Source organism: Mytilus trossulus, chromosome 10, assembly GCF_036588685.1.
Source record: "Mytilus trossulus isolate FHL-02 chromosome 10, PNRI_Mtr1.1.1.hap1, whole genome shotgun sequence".
NCBI lineage: Eukaryota > Metazoa > Mollusca > Bivalvia > Mytilida > Mytilidae > Mytilus > Mytilus trossulus.
The window spans coordinates 40289315-40315093 of record NC_086382.1 but is presented as its reverse complement, the minus strand read 5'-3'; the positions used below and the strand labels follow the sequence as shown (position 1 = coordinate 40315093).

General features: G+C 31.4%; 1 protein-coding gene across 1 annotated transcript in view; it reads left to right on the top strand.

Annotated features, from left to right (window-relative positions):
* Positions 1 to 24795, top strand: part of LOC134687901 (uncharacterized) — a 37656-nt gene extending 12861 nt beyond the window's left edge. Inside the window, exons 3-6 of the mRNA XM_063548359.1 lie at positions 8572 to 8740; positions 14886 to 15109; positions 15488 to 15761; positions 22768 to 24795. Of these exons, the coding sequence (XP_063404429.1) occupies positions 8572 to 8740; positions 14886 to 15109; positions 15488 to 15761; positions 22768 to 24671 (2571 nt within the window). The 3' untranslated portion in view covers positions 24672 to 24795. The remainder of the gene's footprint in view (positions 1 to 8571; positions 8741 to 14885; positions 15110 to 15487; positions 15762 to 22767) is intronic.
* The last annotated feature ends 984 nt before the right edge of the window (positions 24796 to 25779 follow it).

Sequence of the window (25779 nt, the reverse complement as noted above, 5' to 3'; positions counted from 1 at the left end):
AATTTAGTTTGGTAGTTAACACCTCTGTTTTTACATTACATGTGCATTTCTATCGTCGTTAAAAGGTTTATAAAAGAATTAATCAATACATATCCCAATGATTTAGTGTTTAACGCCATGGACATTCACAGAAGATAATGCTAGTGAAATGACAAAACAAGAATGTGTCTAAAGTACACGGATGCCCCACTCGCACTATCATTTTCCATGTTCAATTCACCATAAAATTGGGTAAAAAATCTAATTTGGCATTAAAATCAAATTAAAACGATCATACCATAGAGAACATGTGCACTAAGTTTCAAGTTCATTGGACTTCAACGGCATCAAAAACTACCTTGACCAAAAACTTAAATCTGAAACTTTCACTTTCATATTCTATGTTCAGTGGACCGTGGTGTTGGGGTCATAGTCTAATTGGGCTCTTTAATTTGATAGATCATATTATAAGGAACATGTGTACTAAGTTTCAAGTTAATTAAACTTCAGCTTCATCAAAAACTACCATGACCAAAACTTTAGCCTGAAGCGGGACGAACGGACGGACGGATGGACCAAAAAACATAATGCCCCTCTACCATCGTAGGTAGGGCATAAACATGTATTGACAGATAGTAGGATAGTTAGAATTTAACCTTTTAAATAATATATTATGGTATGAATAGATAAAAGGGGCACTAGCTGTCAAATTCATGGTCACCGATTTGACTAAAAATCTTATATTTGATTTATAACTATGTAAAACATTTATCCAAACTATCAAAAGTCTAAAATAAACAGTTGCTTGAGCATGGGGAAGATAATATATAGGTTCTTTACGTGTGTATTTCAGTCCAGACGCCATCTAATTACCTATCGATTTGACATCAGATGACCATATAAGCGATGTAAACATAAATAAAGATATGAATAGATTAAACCAACACGTGCAATCGGATTTTTATAGGTCTGTTTGATTTTATCTTATAAATTAAAAATAATTGTTTCTCATTGTTTTTAACCGTATAAGAATGAATTTATGTGCATCGAATAAGTAATCAAATGATTTACCGTAGTTTTACTTTCATTGTTGACATTTTTTTCTTTAAATAACCAGTACACATACAATGCATGCGTTGCCAATCTCTAGCTAGGGGTTAAATTGAAGTTCTGATGAATACGGATTTAAAGTGGTCGACTCATTCACTTGCAAGTGAATAACTAATTATCAATGTTTCTTAGCGTAATTTGACATAATTGAAACTTTTTGGCTGCAAAAGGCGAGTTGTTATTTCACTATTTCACTTTCATTACTGATTGAACAGAAAAAAATCAAACTTTAGATTTTTTATATATCTCGTAGCTAGTGCCCCTTTAAGAAAGCTCTATAAAGAAAATAAACGAAGATATTTTTTTACATCCCATACACAATTGATAAGAACTCAACTTTAGCTATACTTAATTTGTTGATGAAAAAATTGATTTTCTTTCAATGTAAATAAAATTCAAAGATATTTTCACAACATGAGATAACCTGTAGTATTAAGTTTGTTTAAAAGTTCTATGAGTTAACTACTCAGATAACAAAGTAATTTCCGCACTTTAAGTGCAATTGTACCGTAAAATGTAAGAATTGAAATATCGTATAGGTAAAAAAAAAACAGTACACATTTTGTTTTGAATATCACATACCGATGTTACAATGATGAAATTTTATGCGACTGTCATACATGTGAAATGTTAAGCTAGTCATAAACACACTTTAATTCACCATTTTCTACATGAACAAATGCCTGTTCTAAGATATGAATATGAGTTATTATCCATTTGTTTGATGCCCTTGATCTTTTTATTCTGTTAGTTGATTATGAATTTTCCTTTTAAAATATTCTCGGAGATTAGTCTGTTGGTGTTTTATAATCTTTTTCATTATAAAAACAAACATATTTGATACAGTCTGTATTGCTTATCTGTAACTTACAGATAAGCAATACATGCATATAGACAAAGCACATTAACAAAAATGAAAGACAAGAACATAAAAATTTATAATTATAGCTCCTTTACACAATTAACCATCCTTAGCTCTCATGTATATCATTAGGGCGATCTGGGGCCTTACTTACTTGACTTGTCTTTTATTTTACTATTAGAGATTCAATTAAAACTTTTAATACTAGTATATAAAAAAAGAAGATGTGGTATGATTGCCAATGAGAAAACTGTTCTTTGCAATTTCACCCACCTGTTCATGGCAAGGTTTCGTAGCAAAAAATATATGTTTAAACAAACAAATAAGTGAAAAATGAATAAAGTCAAGTGGAAAGGCAAAACATACAATGACCGATTTGATGGTGTCTTTATAGTTTGCTTGACTTAATAATGTTACATGTATTAAGCAAACACTCTGTCCTATTCTATATTCTTCTGACTTTATTTATTCCAAAATGAATTCTATAATATCGCATCCATATTGTTTGTTGATGAATTCTGAAGTCGATGACATTTTATAAACTAAAATGGTTGCGTAAACATTTAACGACTTCTTCATGGTCGTTCCATTCTGCAACATTTATATCACGCTCATGCACTTGTGCATTTGACTTTTCTAACAAGTTCACTATATTCAAATGACCTTTCATCGAAGCGTAGTATAATGGTGTACATGTATTTGCAGCGGAATAAGGATTCTTTACAGGCAGATTGTGTCTAAGTTAAATTCTGACTACTTCCTCATGTCCATTAGTACAAGCCATATTCAAAAGAGTTGAGGGACCACTAAGAACGCGCATCTTCTCTAAAAGATTCGGTTCTTTTTCTATAAGTAGTAAAACTATGTCGGTAAAGCCATTAGCACATGAATCAATAAAAATACGAGTAAGATCTTGATAGACACATTGTGTTAACAAAAACTCCATAATATGCAAGTGACCTTTGTTGCAAGCAAGCTCAATTGGCTCAGTTCTTTGGATGGCAATGTTCTTTTGAGAGTCTACTAAAAACTTGACAATATCAAAATATCCCATAGAACATGCTTCAGATAGCGGTGTTTCAGTTTCGGATATTGAATATTCTAACAGTCTGTTCCACTTTCCAACAAGATACAATATAAAGTCATTATATCCCATTTTACATGATAGGAGAAGGGGTGATTGAAAATAATCTATATCTGATTCAGTCAAATGTACTTTAAGGTATTCTATAAAGGCTGTTCTATAACCTTGATTTTTATTTTGAATGTTTGCGAAAATCCTCTTTTCGTTTCCATTTCTTATTTCCTGTATAAGCCTAGCAAATAATATTTCGTTATATGTCTTATTTAAAATTATAGAAGCACTTTTTCCGTTTCCTCAGTTGCAAAAAAATCCAATCTAACACGGTTTGCAATAAAAGAATATTCCGTAAATTTTAATATACTGTGTATAAATTTACCCCCAATACATGATATAACAACGTCACATATTTTTTCGTTTGTAAATGACAGAAGATATCCTTCCCTTTTAACATAAATTCCTTCTATTGCATCCAATCCTGACAGTAAAAACTTATAGCTTGCAGTCGGTGTATTTTTAAAATTTTGACTCCGATATAACACTCTGTAGAATAGCATGATAATTACATCCATATTTAATACATTCACTTAAACCATATTTTGTATAAAAATCTTTTACAACCAGTAACAGAACAAGAAAGATATACGACGGATTCTCCGACTCCCTCATTTCTTCTATTTTACTAATTATTATCTCGTCAGAGTTAAAAATGAAATCTGGAATTTTGCTGCAAAAATGTTTTCTATAGAACGTACAAAGTAGCGGTAGTTGCTGTGTCATACATAAATAATCATAATCCTGGTGTACGGTGTCCGCCTCATGAATATATAAATCAAAGATATGTTGACGTTCATCAAAGGATAATTAAGAAATAAGTCTTTCATGCCATGCTCTATGTTCATTTTAATATGGGTAGGCATTATATTTGTTAATATCTTAGTACCGAGCGTTAGCAAGGTATTAAATGTTTACAAATATAATGCCTACCCATGTTAAAATGAGCATAGAGCATGGCATGATAGAAATATTTCGATTCTAATAGGGATATTTTGAACTTTGTTCTTCGAAGCGGACCTATAGTAGACGCTTGAAACGTCGCCATTTTGATTGATGAACAAAAACGTTATAGAAAAATCATCAGTTTATTAATAAAAAAAAGAACAGAAAAATTGTAACTTACTTTTAGAATGTTTTTGTTTAATTTTCTTGCGAGCAACACCAACAAAAATGTCCATTTGTATCTCTGATGTTGTTTAAAAATTCATCTGACGTTGCAATTTCAATTGTGACGTCAATCACGTGCAGCCCATGTTCTATTCGAATTAGAACATGGTTTTGTACCCAAAGCTAAAGAAGCACGTCATATTAGAATGACAATTCGGGTGAATGTAAATTGCATTTTACAATAGATGGTAAAACCTCTTTTGTTTTGCTAATATCAAATACATGTGGTCTACATGTGAATAAAAATCTAAAGTTTTGGTTCCTGGCAGCAATATATTTAGCTCTTTCTAACTTTGAAGTAAATCTCATGTGATCGAAATCTGATATTGAAAATTTTCCAAAAAATCGTCCAGAATGTACAACACTTTTTTGTCAGGTTTTCGATCATGATCTCGAAATATAATGTCTTAATCATTGGTTGAAGACGCGGAAATAAAAAATATGCCTGGCTTTCCGACATACGAAGAGCTGTGTACTGAGCCAACGTCGTTTTTCCTGACCCACACATTCCAGAAACTGCTACAAACTGATTGTGTTGAATTGTTTCGAATATCGAAATCGCCGCTTTTGATAAAATAAACGTTTCACTGTTTAGTCGTTCCCTCCATGAGGTGAAGGACTGCTGGTCTTTAAAGAACACATTTTGACTGGCAATTTAAAAAAAAATGTATGATTAAGATTTGATTTGTAGGGAAAATATTGCGTGTTGCCTGTTTCTCAAGGAAGAATACATGTTACGGTTAGCAGTACGCTCTGATACGTAAAGAACGGTATATTGACCCAAACCTCAATATATTTTTAAATTGAAAATAAGATAAACCAATACATTAAGGCTATTTAAGTCGATGAAGCCATGTTTGTCTACCAAATATGATGTTGTTAAAACATTTAAGGTGTGTAGTTTATTCCGTATATTTATAAGCTGGTAAAACATTGCTATATACACCATATCTACCATTCTTAGTAACTTTATAGTGATTAATATCATCTTTACATAACAAAATATAACATGACGCCTTACAGAAAACAACTTGTGTTATTTTGCAATTCGCCTAACAACGTGATACAAGTTGCAAATGGCACCTGGGAAGACAGAGGGCGATTGACCTCGACATTTTCTTGAACCACGTATACCTTTTTTTTATTTAGCAAAACAAAAATAATGGCTTTCTTTGCGATTTGTTGGTATTAAAAATGGAGCTTTACATATCAGAAAGTTGTTTCAAAATCGATAACTTCATCAACACAGTAGATATTGTTTTAATTAAAGGAATTCTTGATTTATTATTATTTTCCATTTCAATTTGCTTCATTAGTACTTAATATATCTTGGCGACGATACACATTGTGCATTGTTAAGTTAAAAAAAAATATGTCACCCTTGATAGTGATATATACTCCATAGGCGGATTCAGGAGGCCCCCACTTTCGTGGAAAAAAATGGTTGATTATATAGAGAATTGCAGAAGCATGACTGGAGCACCCCTCTTTTGGTCAGTCACCCCTCCACCCCTTAGGAATAGTTCTGGATCCACCTCTGTCAATCTAATAGTCTTCTGTGTAATTTGTACTAAGGTTGCACTTGTATCAAGGGAAATATTTGTATTATGTATTTATCTATCTTATCTATATTCTATATATAAAGCTTTAGCGGACGGAAATAGTTACATATTTACACTATGGACTATCCACCATGTTTATAGTTTCTTTCCTGGTAAGTTCTATATATTTTATCACGAAGTAAAAAATATCATACAGAAGTCAAAACATCACTATGTTTAATGAAGATCATACGCTAGTTCGAATATAAAGTTTAAACAAACAAGTATAGAATGCACATATTTATACTTCATTATAGAGAATGTCGATCCCCAACAACACTAAACCGATCGAGACAACTATAGAAATAATGGACATGATTTATTATCAATTGAAATTAATTTGAAATACGGTGTTAAAGTCATATGAAACGAGTGACCGATGAAAAATAATGTTCTTCCAATTCTTCAACCGATGCATACAATCATCATAAACTTAGTCTTCTGTGCTCGAATTTATCATTTTTTTCGTGTAAATTTCGTATAATTGTCAATTTTTTTTTCAATCGGTCAGTGTTGTTGTAAAAATATGGCAGGTAATTAAAGTTCGTGTTTTGAAGCCGAAGTTTAACGATTGTCACCTGTTTGTCAACAATTGACGAAAAATAAACAAAAAAGCATGTAAATTGAGCACGTGTTTAACATGTAAATTCAGATTAAAGTTTATTTTAAGGACATCGATGCGTATTGTGGTCACCGGATTTTTACGAGATGGGTCACACTGAGGTCACCTTGCATATGGAAAATATGTCGGGGGAATTGCTTGCTGGAAGGAAGCTATTCAAATTAAGTAAACTTCTTCTAAATATGAATAAATTAAAGAATTTTCTTCAGAAAAAAGTATATGTACATAAATTTTATAATGAAAACTATCCATTGAGTTATTAAAATCATATGCATTATTTTTTTTTTAATTTGAGGTTTCTTATGACTTTTAAATATCTCTTATTTTAATAAACAATTATCTCGATTATTACTTCTTAAATGTAATGTATTTTTTAATGCAATCTGACTCGTATAAAATGTAAAAAATAGTGCGATTTCACTGTTTAAATTGCAAAGAGGAATATATCAATCAAGTTTTAAGATCTCACTAATAAAGGTGGTTATCATGCGTATTTTTACAATAATAAGCTTAAGGGTAATGGAACACATTTGTGTAAAAATAATTAGTAAATGATTAATCAAAAACCTAAAAGTAAAACAGATATTCACATATCAACACTGGTGTCATTGTGGTTATTAACAATATAATAATTTTACTTGTTGTTGCAATCATTCTCGTCAATGGATGTCTACACACTAAACCGATGTTATTTCTATTTTCATTTTCGAGTGAACATTGATGTTTCATTTGAAATAACTAATAGTTGTGTAAGTGGTTTTCTGTTTACAGTCAATTTATTTTTTCACTGCCATGGCGCTTTTTCCTAAATTACACATGTTTCCTTTTTATTCCTTTTTGATATCAGTACTAAAACTCAAAGTCCTATATCTGGAATCTAGAAGTATAGATAAAATAAATTAACATTTTGTCTTTGAAACTGACTCTATCGGGAATAATACCAAGCTATCTATGTAGCTAAAAATTAAGCTTACTTCTGATTAAGGTTTATGTACCCTTCTGTAGCCATTTTTGTACGAATTTTTTAAACCTCAATTGTATCAAAACTACAGATATAATGAATAATAGAGATAGGCCATGTAGTACATATTTCAAGGGGAAACTTGATGCAAAGCATTATTTTTTTACTGTTTCATTGCATTTGATAGAAAAAGAGGACTTTGTGGCAAATAAATCAAGATTTTTATAGAAAATCCACAGCCTTTAATACAGAGATTTTTGTTATAAAATTTGAAACATAAATTACTCACTTGATTTTCTATGATTTTCTATGATGTGCTAGTGTTTATTTTTTACAAAAAGTTCTAAGCAACCTGTAAATTCCAAAACACGTCGTGCTGAGTCACTAAAGTCGAGTGCACCCTAAAAGGTGTACCTGATTATGGCCTTATTTATATTTGTTTTAACCAATAACTACATTTATAAACTTGTTTAAAGGAAATCAATGCTAGCACTGCATGCAATAATCCTATATTTATCAGTCATTAAATTGCCAAATATGAGAGTACAAGGATAAAGGCTGTGGATTTTGTATAAAAATCTTGATTTATTTGCCACAAAGTCCTCCTTTTCTATGAAATGCAATGGAACAGTAAAAAAATAATGCTTTGCATCAAGTTTCCCCTTGGAATATGTACACAATGGCCTATCTCTATTATTCATTATATCTGTAGTTTTGATACAATTGAAGTTTTAAAAGTTCGTACAAAAATGGCTACAGAAGGGTACATAAACCTTAAGATTGAAATAATATTTTGTGTACAGTTGTATCATCAAGATGGGACATCTCATTTCCATTGAAATAATCGACTCCTCAAACACGATCGATTAACATTAAAAATTGAAGCATAACTTACATGTTAGAGTACTTCTTTTTTGATTTCAACATTTCAATTTACATATCAAAATAAGAACAATCGAGACAACAAATAACTATATTTATCATTTTACAGGAAATCTGATAGATTGAATTTAGTGCTCTCTCCAATACAACGTTTCCCATATACATATGAAAAACAAGTCTGACTGGCAGCAGTATTAATTAGAAATGGAGTCTCTTTCAGACGACTTAAAAAACTACATAATTATACAGTGTATATTGACAGGAATTTCACCATTAGTTGTGCGTAAAATATTTGACACAGAACTTCACCCTTCATGTTTAAAAAGTTCACTAAGTAAGGAAAGGAATAAGATCCAACAGCTGAAAAAAGATAGAGTTTTGAACCAGACACACATGGATCTGCTTTATCCAAGAAGAGGTGAGTTTTTTGTTATGGAAAGTAAAGTAATCGAATCATGTTAAATGTTTTTAAGAACAATTAAACTCCAACTGTCAATTCTTTCATACGATATATTGTGATATAAAATTCTGAGGTAAAATCTATACTCCTTTGTGTCTCAGTTTCGTAACTAAAGATTAAAGAAACAACAGATAAAGATTCTCCTACATTGTATATATACATCCACATTATCAGCGATCATCGGAGTTCATGTATCAAAATTCTTGATTTAGATTTTAAAATTATTTATTTTCCACACATCAGCAGCAATATACTAATTTCATCAACGACAGGGATTATATTATATCTCATTAACGATATTCCAGAGCTTGTAGTTAAGAAAACAATGAACGAGCATTGGTGTTATAAAAGAATACCTCGTCCTTTATCTTTAAAAATTGATCGGAAGGTATCATGACCAAACAGATAATTTTTCAGTGTCTACTTAAATAAACCAAAAGATTTATGTTTTCTTTGGTCGTATTAATTTTGACCTGAGTCGGTATTTTTACATTTCGCCTGCAAGATTTTTTGCTTTTTTTACATTTAAACGATGTTTGATTCTGACACGAACGTTTTTAAACAGTTTTTTTTTTTTTTTTATTTTTTTTTATTTTGCTTAACCTTGTTTCAGTACTTACTTAGATTTTACTTTATAAGGAAATGTATACTATATACGTCATGGACTATACAAGAACAAATACGTGGTGGTGTTGACGTTATAGTCATAGGGTCATATTTGAAATAAACTCTCTACCATATATTTTGTGTTAGCGTCTATGAGTATGTTTGTTTTAAAATTTTAGTCTTTCTGTTATATGTCTGTGATGTAAGTTTACATACTTGTCACTGCTGGATCTTAGTAATAAGAAGTCCACATGTTGAATTCAACTTGACAAGTTGCTTATTTGGTGATAAGAAAAAAACACGTGACCGATTATGCAAAATAATATGTCTATTTCAAAATCGATGTCCATATCAGTCGTTTGTTTCCTTGGCCACAATGTAGGCTGATCTGAACATCGATTTAAAAATAGACCTATGTTTTTTTTCCGAAATAGTCACGTGGATTTACCTCATCCTCAAATAAGCAAGTGGTCGACTTAATCATTTAACAAGTTGAATTCAATATGTCGACTTCTTATTACTTTGTAATTACATTTATTCTAGAAAGTCGCCTTGTAATACAATGTTTTCTTCATCATTCAGACAATTTGACTCCACATGATGATTTGATTCCAGTTTATAACACACAACATAACTAATAATTCCGACTTATTTGCAACAAAAGAACTAACAATGGGTGTACCATATGAGATTTTATAGGCTCTCACTTAACGTCAAGTTAAACCTATTGTGTCTGTCATAATTTTGCCAAAACCATGGAACTATAAACACAAGTAGTAGAGTAAGCTAGCTGTTAATACATGTTTTACCCAGTATTTTCATCGGAAAATGTATGCAATAGGTAATGAATCTGGAAATGTTTATCATTTGTTCTGTTGATTTGTAGCGTTTGATTTTGTCAGTTTGTATGGACTTGTGATGTACCTTGTTTCTGTTATGCAAGTACAAAATCATGCTAAACCAGCCTATCGACGTAGTGACTAGAAAAAAAAACGGCACATAAATATTTTATGATATATTTTATTTGGACAAAACAAATAACTAAGGTTGATAATGGTAACTTCAAATTAAGAAAGAAACATAATAATAAAACATGTGTCAAATATATTTAAAATTAAGTGTACGCTCTTTTCGTTAACAATACAAAAGAAACAAACAATTCATGATGATTCACTAAAATTCCACGCATCATAGAACTAGAAAAGGTTTATTACAGATTGTTTTGTTGTCCTGCTAGTACAACCGTAAGTAAAACGTATGGACTTGTGATGTACCTTGTTTCTGTTATGCAAGTACAAAATCATGCTAAACTAGCCTATCGACGCAGTGACTAGAAAAAACAAACGGCACATAAATATTTTATGATATATTTTATTTGGACAAAACAAATAACTAAGGTTGATAATGGTAACTTCAAATTAAGAAAGAAACATAATAATAAAACATGTGTCAAATATATTTAAAATTAAGTGTACGCTCTTTTCGTTAACAATACAAAAGAAACAAACAATTCATGATGATTCACTAAAATTCCACGCATCATAGAACTAGAAAAGGTTTATTACAGATTGTTTTGTTGTCCTGCTAGTACAACCGTAAGTAAAACGTATGGACTTGTGATGTACCTTGTTTCTGTTATGCAAGTACAAAATCATGCTAAACTAGCCTATCGACGCAGTGACTAGAAAAAACAAACGGCACATAAATATTTTATGATATATTTTATTTGGACAAAACAAATAACTAAGGTTGATAATGGTAACTTCAAATTAAGAAAGAAACATAATAATAAAACATGTGTCAAATATACTTAAAATTAAGTGTACGCTCTTTTCTTTAACAATACAAAAGAAACAAACAATTCATGATGATTCACTAAAATTCCACGCATCATAGAACTAGAAAAGGTTATATTACAGATTGTTTTGTTGTCCTGCTAGTACAACCGTCAGTAAAACATTATTGACAAATACCAAATTACCACATACAGGAGTATAATGGCAAGGTTTGCATATTTTAAACATGATGTTTTCAGACTTTCCTTTTTAAATCTTATTCTATCACCTTTTTTGGTGGTTTCATATGCGATTTATAATTTAGAGATATATCCCTTAGAGAGATATTAAGAAGCAAATAGGTAATTCGAACTCTAAACTCTACTTGATAAATCAGATCAATAATGCTGACAATAAAATACCAATGTTATCAGCAATAATGTTGTTAGGGTCCTGCTTTAATCAAAATTTTGATCCATACTTGTGTAGCCTTGCAATGTGTTGACTTTAAACTTTAAAGTATTGATTAAGAGTTATCATCATATGACGTGCTTCTTTCGCTTTGATAAAATTTTTGATATATCTATACTTGACCCAGACTCAGAATTATACACAATAATGACTTTTACAATATACCTCCTACATAAATTCACATTATGTATTGGAACCTACTTGCAAATGCCTTGTCGATTCTATTGTTTAAGAAATTGCATTTGTAAAAATACTACATAAATGTTATTTGGATGCATAATAAAACAAATAATGTACTAATCAAAATGAAATACAATTCGGCGAAGGTTCATTAATGCTTTGGCGCATATAAGTCTTTTCAAAACACGACATCGTGCAAATAGAACTGGAAGACCTTGAGGTTTTGCCGTAACGTGAACATCGTAATTTGATATGGCTTAAATACAGATAATTTATTAAACAACAAGACATATAAAAGAGGGACGAAAGATACCAAAGGGACAGTCAAACTCATAAATCTAAAACAAACTGACAACGCCATGGCTAAAAATGAAAAAGACAAACAGAAAAACAATAGTACACATGACACAACATAGAAAACTAAAGAATAAACAACACGAACCCCACCAAAAACTAGGGTGATCTCAGGTGCTCCGGAAGGGTAAGCAGATCCTGCTCCACATGCGGCACCCGTCGTGTTGCTTATGTGATTACAATCCGGTAAATAGTCTAATTCGGTAAGTCAAATTCATGAAAGGGAAGGGGATTGTAGTTACGACGTAAGGAACATATCCGATATCATTTGTGAAACGGTTATTCCATAACGGTCAACCAACTCGTCATGGCGTCCGTAAAATTTACGAAGGGATGATTTCAACTTCACCATTCGTAACTCTTGATTTAATAGCTTCCTTGTGAGCAGTAACCCTCTATCAAGAACATCATGATAGGAAATGCAAGCACGGAAATATCGTATCAATTGAGAGATATATACCCCGTATGCAGGTGCTGCTGGAATGTTGCTACTTAGAAATGGAAAGTTCACAATTGGAAAGCTGAAATCATCTCTTTTGTCGTAAAGTTTTGACTTCAACCGACCCTCATTGTCAATTTCTAGATGTAAGTCAAGATATGAAGCTGACTTAACTGTATCTGTAGTATCCTTTATCTCCAATTCGATTGGATAGATACGTTCCACATAGTCACCAAATTTTGAATTGTTTAGTGAAAGAACATCTATATAGCGGAAAGTAGAGTTAAAGGATATTGCTAACTTCTTATCTTTCTTCCTAAGAAGTTCCTGCATGAAGTCAGCCTCATAATAATAAAGAAACAAGTCAGCAAAAAGAGGGGCACAGTTTGTTCCCATTGGGATGCCGACAGTCTGTTGAAAAACACGTCCTCCGAACGTAACAAATATGTTGTCAATCACGAAATCAAGCATCTTGATAATATCGGTTTCAGAGAATTTTTTGTTTGAATCAGAGTGATTCTTTACAAAGTAGGATTTCTCCCTCCCTAAGACAAGATACTTGTATCTACGTTGGCCATTCTTTTTTATGACCTGACATGTGATTTGCAAAGTAAATTCAAGCTGTAGTGTATTATAAAGCACGTCTAACTGTTTTCATTCCAATTCTTAATTCATTTTCTTTAATAGTAGAAAGAAGGGAAACAGTGTGTATAATAACATGTATAAGTAATAAAGTGCTTTTTTTTTTACATTTTCGTGTTCAGATCAAAACTTTGCCTTGATTTTTGAAACACAGCAAAACGACGTTTTGACTTTTTAAAGTTGATTCGTTTCTGTTCTATTTATTGCCTGTTACTTAAAGTTATGCTCCGTTCTTCGTCTAGTTTATTGATAAATCAATTAAAACCTGTTCAGATTCCTGACAAACATCATATATAATAGTATCAAAATGAAAAGACAAAACCTTTTAAAGGAATATATATTTTTCCTTACATATCATTGTAATTGAAATACTTGTATATATTTTTTTTACGGATATCATATGTTTCAAGTTATGTGATTGGATTTGTTTTGAGATATCAGTATATCTTCAGGAAACTGCCAGGATACATACAAAGTTGTACCACCTCAGGAATCGCAGCATAAAATATGTTTCAATGTGAAGTTGTTAAAGGCTATACAGAACACCAAAAGAATATCATAGTCTAGCAAATAAAATAATAATGAAGTGTATCCGTCAATAAGAAATTTTAATTCAAAAGCACGCCATTTACTACCAAAATACCTAAAATTATTATTAAGTATTGCATACATGATTAATTGAATTATTTAAAAATCAAATTAAAAACCCATCAGGAATCTATGAAATATCAGGTTGATGTATTCACCAGTAAAGTCAAGCAAACATTAAAACAATAAATATGAAATTGGAAAACTTCGCTGAAAAAAATTCTTAAGGATGTTTGCTACTCTGTTTAAAAATAACAAGCTTTTTTAAAAGACTGTTATAAATTGAAAGTATATAAATAAAGAAACTTAAAAAGCAGAAAAAATGGAGGGTCCGTGTGCTTGTTTTCGAGATATAAGCCGTTGAAAACTAGGCGGGAAATAATTATCTCTAGATTTTTCTTTCACTTAACATTGGCACCTGTTTGTTTTGAATACTATGAAAAAATAACAAGGATTTTATAAGATTTTGAAATATGGCTTTTTAAATAAAATGTAATAAAAATATAAAAAGAAAAGTAAAGGGTTAGTGGGCAAAATTTTTTACTGTTAATACATGGATAAAACCAGAGGATCACGAAAATCTGGCAAAAATTCAAAAAGAAGAGGAGCAAACATCCTTAACGAAAGTAAAATGTTTGTCAAGAAAAAATGCATTTATATGAGTTATCCAGAATATCAAGAGACTATATTATGTATGGATATATGAACTGCATTAATAATGTTTAACAACTCCTTACAATAAATAAATGGTACTGATGAGTAAAAAAATAAAAATTTTGACATAGGTAATCTATAATGAATGTGTAATTTAGGTCTCCGACAGGGAATATAATGTGACATTCCTGGCGTAGGGTTTATATATTTTCCCCTAAGGCTCAGGAAATGTAAACCCTCAACTTGAATGTCCCGATGTATACCATAAGACCCGAATGACATAAAATAAATAACATAATGTATTTGATGGGCATTAACTTTACTTCATGATCGATTTCATTAAGTTTAGTCAACTGAAGCAATTTTACATAGCTAAGAATTGAATACTTTGTAGGCATAGAACCTTCATCATCAACATTTGACACATCAATGATGCTTGTTTTGTTGAAACACGTTGCTAATATTGATATGGTGTATGATCAGATTCCACAACCAAATGAGAAAAATAAATCGGCTGATCTCGGCAGAATTCGTTATTATAGAAACGAGTTTGCTCACATGAATAAATCTGAGTTGTTGACAGAATCTTTCAATAGGATCTGGATTGATTTAACTGAGGTTAGTTTATATTTAGATTGAGACTTCTTTATAATACAAATAAATATGCTTGAATTTAACAAAAACAATCACGGAAATATAGGCTCCATTTAAAGCTTCCTTGGGCATCTCGTTGTGTGATGAAATTATATGACTTTTTTGTCATCTTTAAGAAGTTCGTAGAATAGTACGTTAGAAATTAAATCTGAAAAAAAACAAACCTTTAAATTCTGATCATATTAGATTAATTATAAGGACGCAGATTTCTGTTGAGTCAAACAACGATTAAACTGTTTCCTTTATCTTATTTTTTTATTTATATGACTGTATTACATTAAAAGTATAATAATCCAATGAAAATAGTTGGTACAGAAAGGTTTATTACAATTATATTTACAGGCCATACAACGCTTAGGAGGACCAGAAATGTATGAAGAATGTCATAAATTGAAACAAAAAATTGAGAATTCAGATCAAAGAGTTCTTATTGAGATTCTCAACGAGATGCAAAGTTCAGTAAGGGAAACTGAAAACTTGAAAGAAGAAACTGAAAACTTGAAAGAAGAAATTGAAAGATTGAAAGAAGAAAAAAAATTGGAGATCGATTTATTAAGAGTACAACATAAAGAAGAGGTTGAATTGCAAGATTCTTACTTCAATAAGGAAGATTTTAGTATGTATTAATTATTTCAGAAGGTTAGAAAGCAATTCTTAAAAATAACGCTCTCATTTTCACCGATCTTCGAATGGAGTAAATGAGTGTATGGGTTTTCCCACGGAAAATGATTACAGACACATATTTCCAAATATTATTACTTACTTAAATGCAAAAAAAAACTTACTCTCAAATGCACTTGACCTAATGAGAATATTCAGCTACTTCCGGTTTACAGAAAGACACATATGCCAACATATAGTTTAATTCACACTGATTAATATTAAATTCGACCAATTCTTAATATAAGCAATTGTTAGAAAACATGTGGCCAGGGATACCAGATGAGGATATGCATATGTGCATAAACCACATTAACCGATTTACTTTTTTATAGAAAAAGAAACACAGACTCGTTTCTCTTTAATCTTTTTTTGAAATAATCACATTATTCAAATTTCAAGGATATATGAGATTCTTTGAAAGTACAAACATAGATTTTGAAAAAGAATTTAGTAACAAAAATACATTATCATACATTAAGTAAATCAATTTTATATATATGTAAATAACTCTAGAAAATTAATTTATTACTAAGGATTAAAATAAAATATACTGAATTGGTCCTGAACCAAACTGATTTTAAAAAAATCAATAATATAGGGTTATTGCATGAATATCGGGGAATACAATCCCGAGTAGAACTTGATATTGCACGAGCTTGCGAGTGAAATATACGTTCTACGAGGGACAATTTCCCCAAATATTCATGCAATAACGCTTTAAGAGGTTGTCCAAGTTAATATCAGGCAAATCCGATGATATGGGTGGCACAACATAATTTTTTTCCCACTGAAGTTTTGGTTCCATTGCAATGTTTATATCATACAAAAGAGATATTTTTGAAACAACAGTGGATGGCTCAGAAAATGATTTTAAAGTTCACTAACAATGCAACAAAATTTTGTACCAAATGAAGAGTTATCTCTCCTTTTCAATGAATTTTCAGTGCTTTCTATGTATTTTTTTTCTCTTTATTTGTTGCAGTTAATAAAAAACCCAAATTAAACTTTGAGAAAGAATGAATTTGTGATATGAAATTAATGGAAAAAAAATTAAAACAAATTATGTCATGGGTCATCCACTGCCTGGTTTTTTCATGGACCCTCTTAATTGTATAGCAATATAATATTTGAAATTAAAAGTTGGTTTCAACTTAATTTTGACGTTGATGACGTCATGAATTTGAAGATTTTTAAATGCACTAGTGCAATATTAGAATTTATTGCACGCTGACTTTTGGTTACTTTCTGTGGGAAATATTATATTGCTATACAATAATATCAAATACATTATGTACTATTCAACGCAAATTAGTCAATATCCTCTGGATGAGCGTCTTTTGATCAACAATAATGTGCAAGGAAAACAAAAGGCGAACAATGAAAACAAACTGACCGGCACAAAATTAAAAGAACTATTCACGAACCTTTTCAAAATCTAATTGGTCGAAAAATCATCAATTTCACATGCTTTGATGGGAAAATATTCACATTATATTTAAATTGTAAATGTTTGTGTCAGATAACTAGCTTACTTAATGCCGATTCCAAAAATATTTAAATTTTATTCACTCTTGCTAAAAGTACGGCAAAATAGTTAATACTTACAGTGTACAAAATTACGTTTCTAATATTATTTGAACCCGACTGAATAAAAAAAAAAAAGTTATATTTCAGCTGGTTGACCTGCATCAAATATATATGTGTTACCAAACGTAAAACATCTCGTATGATAATTAGAGACATGAAATTTATTCAAAAGTCACTTTCAATCTCAAATGATAGGTTTATTTATGTCCATTACAAAATTATATGGTATTTTTCATTTAAAAGTTGCAACAATTGTTACTTCCAGATTTGTCTGTGTTTTATTTGCATAATTATTTTGTTACTTACCTATAGCGTCATCATGTACCATGTGAAGGTTATCGTCATTGAACCTTAAATTGAAAAATTATCATGGGCAATAATTTCTATAAGATATCATTATATTGTTTCATATCATATGTTTTGAAACGTCGCACCGTAAAGACGTAAGTCAAAAAAAAATCATTGGAATGCAAGGTTATTCACATGGCTTACTACAATAAATTTTATAAAGGATTTTTAAAAATGTTTTCCGAAAAAAATAAGATTCATGTTTTTCTTAGAAAAAAGATGATAAGCTTTAGTTTCATTAACAAAAAAAAATTAAAAAGTAAATTGAATGGATACAATTTGTTTTACATTTATTTTCATTAAAACGCAAACGATTTTTTGAGGGGATAAACTATGCACTGCAAATGCAATCATGTTTTATACTACAGAATGTCAAGGCGAAAGATCAACGACATATCTAGCACGGCAGTGCCATTAGGTTCTGCACAAATATATACAAGGAAACTATTATTATAGCTGGGTTTTTTTCTATTCATTTGTATGCTAGCGGATCGGAGTGTCGATCATAATAAGGTCTGGAAAACACTCCAGTTCAACGAGGTAACCTTGCCCTATATATCGATAGAGATTTAACACAACACTTTAATTTTACTTTTAATGTTTTCCTATCAAGCAACAACACAAAATAGCCCAATTTCAAGTCGTCTGTGAAAACTGCAATAATGACAATTAGACGGAAGATTCTGTATATTTTATTATATAACGTCAAAATCGTATGTGGGGACATTGTATCCGACATTGTTTTAGTGTTATCTGATATCTCGCATTTTTTTACGGTATTAAGAATTTCACAAAAAATAAAGTTTAACACGGGACAGGGATATCATATTAAAAAATAGGTTTTATTGAGTTTTACCTAATGAAAATGGTCTGTTACATATACAAAATAGCAGTATTCCGAATGACGAATTTAAAAGCTTTAGAATGATATAGTGTTACGGTTTATGGTATAAGCTGTAGGTTTGTACATAATACTGTTTCAGGCTACTCAGTAAACTCTATTTTTTTTTCGCGTTTGTCGTTTACTGTTAGCCAACGCGTATACAAAGACATTTGATGAACATTGTGTATACTTATATATTGTAATTGTATGTAAATATGGTTAGTAAGGTATCTGGGAATAATACAATAGAGTTCGTCTTCACTGTTTGACCATGGGGGTCGGTTTATCCTTATTTCACACGTTCCCGCTTTATTACCTTGTTATTTTATTAGCGTAAGGCATGAATAATGTAACCGGGGCCCATACATGCTAAGAGTAAGCTTATATAAGTCCCGTTTGTCCATTTCCCGACTCGACAGAATGTCAACATTCCGATCGCCGCCATTTGCATCACTATGTTTATTGACGTCGGTGACCTAATGACCTGATATCAGCATCCAATCAGCATAACGTAATTTGCCCACCATCTCCATAGGGGCACGAGACGTTGGTGGGACAGAGATATAAAAGCAAGTGCACAACAGTCTTCAGATAGACTGCGGCCCGCTACCAGGGCAGTCACTCCTGGTAGCAAGGAAACTTACCAAAGGCAAAGCAAACCAAAAGTGCCGCAGTCGATGCAATACTTGTACCTTTGCATCCCCGTTGCATAAATGTACCAAACCACGATTGACCTAGATGTTTTACTACGCTTACTACGTTGTTGACAAACGATTAACGTACCAAAAATGGGGGATCTCTGTATATTTTATTAAGGGCTCTGTGGGTTTTTCATGGGATTGATGCTTGTAATAGTATTGATTGTTTGTATATAATAAATTATGAAGCTTAATTAATCTTGTTGTCTGTTGTGCATGTAATTAGTAAGTCAATGTTAATGAGTTTCTGTGCTAACATATTTAGATCAGTGCCTTAGCCGTTTTGCCTGCTACGCTACCATTGTATTAACCGTTTTGCCAGATACGCTACCAGTATAACTTATATTGTAACTCGGCACCAGAGTTGACAGCTCTATATTAGAATTTACCAAGAATATAGTAATCAGTGTTAACCTTATATAAATAACTTTTCCTTATGGGACATCCCCGTCCCGTAACATTTGGTGTACGGCGGTGGGATACGTATAAAACCACTCCTCGAGAGTTTAGACTTGAACCAGTATTTTTTTATTGATGATTTTTTTTACTTACTTGTACAACAGATTTAATTTAAACAATTAACATGAGTAGTTGCGTTAGCCCTTCAGAAAATTTTGTTCCTGACAGTCGTGCATCTACCCCAGTTATCGATAAATCTGGTGCATCAAGGCCAGATGATGTAGTAAATACCATGAATAAAATAGTTGAGCTCTATACAAATATAGTGAACCAGTTTAGTAGAAATTTGAATACCTTAGGGGACCGTTTTAATACATTTGAAACGCAGTTAAAGATAAATAATGAAAAAGTAGAAAAGCTTGAAAATCTTTCTTAATCACCTTTAAGTAGTATATTGATAATAGAAGACCAAGTGGCAAATTTGTGTATGGTTGTTTTAGATAAAATACCAAAAGTTACCAATGATTGTTCATGTGAGATTGGAAGTTCTAATGTTACCAATAAAGTATGCGGGAGTGGTGAATCAAACCAGTTGTCTAACCAAGAACCAGTATGCTATGAAAAACCAACGGGGTCAATTGTTAATTCATGACTTGTCAATTTGTAACTTGTAACTGTGTGATTTGTAATGTATATTGATGTTTTGAAACTTGTCTATTTGTATATTGATGTTTTGTAACGTGTCGATCCGTATATTGTCAATTTGTATATTGATGATTTGTAACTTGTCGATTCGTTAAATGTCAATGTGTGAAATGTCAACGTGTGAAATGTTGTACTATGCTAACGATCATTATGACGACAGATGGCGCTCGGTATAGAGCTGTTATTATGTGTATAAGCCTCCTGTAAGTATGTGCACGGCCATATGGAATATATACCAAAGTAATTTAAATCAATTCTGTACACCACATATATATAAAAGAAAACAAATAGATAAATGCGTTTGTTTGTTTTATATGGCAAAGCAAACCAAAAGTGCCGCAGTCCATGCAATACATGTACCTTTGCATCCCCGTTGCATAAATGGACCAAACCACGATTGATCTAGATGTTTTACTACGCTTACTACGTTGCTGACAAACGATTAACGTACCAAAAAAAGGGGGGTCTCTGTATATTTTATTCAGGGCTCTGTGGGTTTTTCATGGGATTGATGCTTGTAATAGTATTGATTGTTTGTATATAATAAATTATGAAGCTTAATTAATCTTGTTGTCTGTTGTACATGTAACTATAGCTAGTAAGTCAATGTTAATGAGTTTCTGTGCTAACATATTTAGATCAGTGCCTTAGCCGTTTTGCCTGCTACGCTATTATTGTATTAACCGTTTTGCCAGATACGCTACCAGTATAACTTATATTGTAACTCGGCACCAGAGTTGACAGCTCTATATAAGAATTTACCAAGAATATAGTAATCAGTGTTAATCTTATATAAATAACTTTTCCTTATGGGACATCCCCGTCCCGTAACAATATAATACTTTAGAATATAAATTTCAATGTTTATTATTTAATAAGATGAATATGTCTTGTCCGTGATTGAAAGAAACACCAGTAGCGTGCATTATTTATGTATATTTGCATCACAGTAAATTAAAAATGGTCCACTAGTACTTTAATATAATTATTCAAATGTTTATGAGAAGATATAGCAGCCAAAGTGAAAATTAGGAACATGACCGTTACCTATTTCCGTAAAAAAGTCACAAAAATACTGAACTCCCTGGAAAACTCAAAACGGAAAGTCCATAAACAAATAGCAAAATCAGACGCTCAAACGCATCAAACGAATGGATAACAAATGCCACATTCCTGACTTGGTACAGACATTTGCTTATGAAGAAAAGAACCTAGGTATATATGGGTACAGTTTATTGCTTGATAAGACATACCGACAAATTTAATTGATAAGGATAGATAACTTATATCAAATTTTACTGGAATGCTTTGTTTAAAAGCAGTCAAAAGTATATGAGATTTGACGAACAATGAAGTTAAATAAAAACGTCGTTATAAGTTTGGTTATGTTGGAAAGTAGCAATACTAGCTGTGTTTTATGAGATAATTTTTACAATAAAAACACTTCGAATAAACAAGATAGGTGCAGTTTCAACAGCGTAGTCATTGCTTGATATTATATCAAAACATCTAAAGGTTAACTTGCAAAACCACTTGATACAACAAGATAATGGTTAGGTTCGAGCTACTATTTATGATAATCAGAACGTACACAATCAAAGTTCTTTCGGTAGAAAAGTGGTAAAACTTATAACCAACATAAGATCAATATTTTTTCTTAAAGAAGTTAAAAGACATAATCCGAACCAAAAAGTCCTTTTTACAAAAAGATTTAGAACAAAATGCAAAAGTCTTTCAACAAGAAGGTGAAATAACTAAATAATCACCAAAAAGTCCTTCCTAGGAGAAGTGGAAAACTTTATTAACTATAAACTACAATGAGTTTTCGAAATACAGCCGTTCGATACATCAATAAAAAATAATTATTTTCTTTCTTTAATTTGGTGAAATTGTTATACACGTTGAAGTCACCAATACTCTGGAGTAAGCTTGAAACTATATTGTAGTTTTAACTAATAATAAAAAACAAATAATCAATTAAACTTAAAATGACTTTGTCCTCTTTTGGAGGTAGCACATTCTTGCCGGCCTCGTGTTGCATGTGAAATTATTGTTACCTTCGTTTAAATTGATGTTTTCATCACAAATACTAAACAGTGTGACAAAAATCTAGTAGAACTCATATTTCAATCAGTTAGTTTCTCGACTTAACGCTACAAAATAATGAACTTTCGGAGAAATTGAACCAAAAACAAACTTATTTTTTTCTGTTTGTTTCCTTCTATAACGAATATTGATAATGACTCTTTTTTCATTTGTTTATTATACGTTATAAAAAGAATGATAAATGAATAAGGTACTTGTTTCTGATTTAATATTTTTATTTTTTTTATTTGCAGAACAAGACACTTACATGAAAAGAAAATGGAGGGCAAAACTACACAAGGAAACCTTTGTTTTATCAAAAACGGCAATTTCAATATTCGAAACTATTCAACACAATCAGTTTGTTGCAATATCTGGAATGTGTGGGTCTGGAAAATCGACGTTGGCTCATTACACCGCTCTTCGTATGTCAGAAAGTCATGGATATTTTGTCGTTCCCTTTCCCTCAGCCACTTGCGAAAGATTTCTTCAACTTAATGATCACGGAATACCCGACACAAACATTTTATACATTCTGGACGATTTTGTAGGAAATTTTTCAATTTCGGATTTTGATGAAATACAATTGACCTCAAAATTAACTAAAATTAAATCTATTGCAGACAGGCACATTAAATGTAAGTTTTTATTTACATGTAGCGACCATGTAAATAGTATGAGCAAAATAAAATACGTGTTACCATCTATCATAGAATGTAACTTACATTCATCCGAGCTGTCATTATCTCCTGATGAGCGTCGAAAGATCTTTGATTTATATATTAACTGCGAGGACACTGTTTATCGTGATAGTGAGTTTTCAAGTTCAAAGCAGCTACCGTTACTTTGTACTTTATATAGAAAGGATTTTTGCAACAGGGTTCAAGATTTTTTTATGGACTCTGACAAAATTATAACCAGTAAAATAGAGGAAATGAAGGCGACGGAGAATCCATCGTATATCTGTCTTGCTTTGTTACTAGTTGCTGGGGAGTTAGATATCAAATATACTTTGATTGAATGTGTTATATTTGGCGAGTATTATACTTTTCTACACGATGTAATATCGGAGTCATGTTTTATAAATGCACCAAAAAGTCGTAAGGTATTACAGGTGGGATGGAATTCAATAGAAGGATCATACATTAAAAGAAAAAAGAATCAACTGTTGTTCATGCATGAAAAAATTCAAGACATTGTGGTGTCGTGTATTGGAAAGCATTTTATAACAAGTATACTCAAATATTCAAAATATTCATTCATTGAAAACCGAATTAGACTGGAATCTTTTGAAATTGAGGAAACAGTCAAAAGAGCTAGTATAAGTGTGAATCAGACGTATAACGAGCTTTTCTTTGCTAGATCTTTAAAAGAAATAAGATCTGGAAACAATAGAGTTTTCGCAAACATTCAAAATAAAAATCAAAGTTATAGAAAAGCCTTCATAAAGTATCTTACTGCACAAATGAGTGAATCAGATATAGTCTGTTTGAAATTGCCTCTTCTCTATTCGTGTACAATGGGATATGATGATTTTGTATCGTACTTTGCCAGAACGTGGAACAGGTTATTAGAATATACAATATATGAATCAAACATGTTAAAGACACCATTATATGAAGCATGTTCAAGGGGTCATTTAAATATTGTCAAGATTTTAGTATCATCTCAAAAGGATAGAGATGCACAAAGAATTTTATTTTCGTCTATTATACATGCTTGCGAAAAAGGATACACAGATATCGTTGAGTTATTGTTAACACATAGTGTCCATCAAGATATAATTAGTGGTTTTGTTGCTGCCTGTGAAAATGGCCATAAAGAAACAGTGTTATTTCTTATGAAATTACCCAGAAAGAAAGAACAAAAATTTTTGGGGTGGGACTTTTTTAGTGGCTTATCAAATGCTTTGGCTAGGGCTTGTAAAAATGGGCACGAAGAAGTTGTCCAGATTTTACTGAGCCACAATATGCCTGTTAACAATCCTGAATCCACTGTCTCAACACCATTATACTTCGCTTCAATGAAAGGTCATTTGAATATAGTCAAATTGTTATTAAATGCAAAGGCACACGTGAATGAATGTGATATAAGTGTGGCGGAATGGAACGACCATGAAGAAATTATCAAATGTTTACGTAACCATTTTAGTTCGTAAAATGTCATCGATTTCAGAACTCCTCATCGAACAATACAGAGGCGATAATTTAATTTAAAAGAATTTCTGGTATAATCGAAGTCATGCAGTAGAAAATAAAATAGGGTAAAATGTGTGTCTTTTACATGTGATCTTAATAATATGTCAGACAGAATATCAAGACACCACCAAATCGGTCATTGTTTGTTTTGTCTTCGAGAGCTTGCCAAGAATAATGATCAAAGTTTTAATTGAACCTTGTATACCAAAAAAAAAAGAAATAGCAAACAAACATGTCTGTAGCCCCATATTGAGTTAATGATATAAATAAGAGATAATGTTGGCCACTTGTAAAGAGTTTTCTCATTGATAATCAAACCACATCATCTTTTTTATAATACTCTTACCTGAGTTACACTTTCATGTCCATAAAGGGTACCAAAGAGACACGTAATTTTTATGTTGGTCCGTTTTAATCAACAATACAATTTGTTTCAAAAATTTAATCGAGAAAACATATGCCAATAAAACGGGAAGCGTCACTCATCTCTAAAAAAACATATATCTTAAAAGTAATTAATAAAAAGTGTTCGTATATATCAGCTGTATTTGTACAAAGCTAAGAAACAGGTGTACTGCGAGCTTCAGCTTTCACTGAAAGAAAATTATTATTTCATCATAACACCCCATTTCAAAGTAAAAGCACAAAGCAATTAATTTTTCTTGCAATTATTTTAACTGTATTCCTGTCATGTGATGGTGTCCTTTTATTGTTGTATTCAACGTTGTCATAAAAACGCAAGGTTTGGCTGGCCACAAAATCAGGTTCAACCCACGATTTGATTTAAATGTACTGTACCAATTCAGGAAAATGCAGAAATAGATAATTTCTGTGTGTATTATCTTGCCGTTTGATTTGTTTAGTGTTTCTGTTGTTTCGTTGTTTTCCTCTTATAGTTGATGTGTTTCCCAGGAATTAGTTTGTAACCCACATTTGTTATCTATTAATCGATTTATGACTTTTGTCAACGGTATATGACTGATGCCCTTATGCAAACTAAACTGGTATAATTTTGCATACGCTTCAGAATTTTAACGTGAACACGACATTTGTTATACGATGAACATG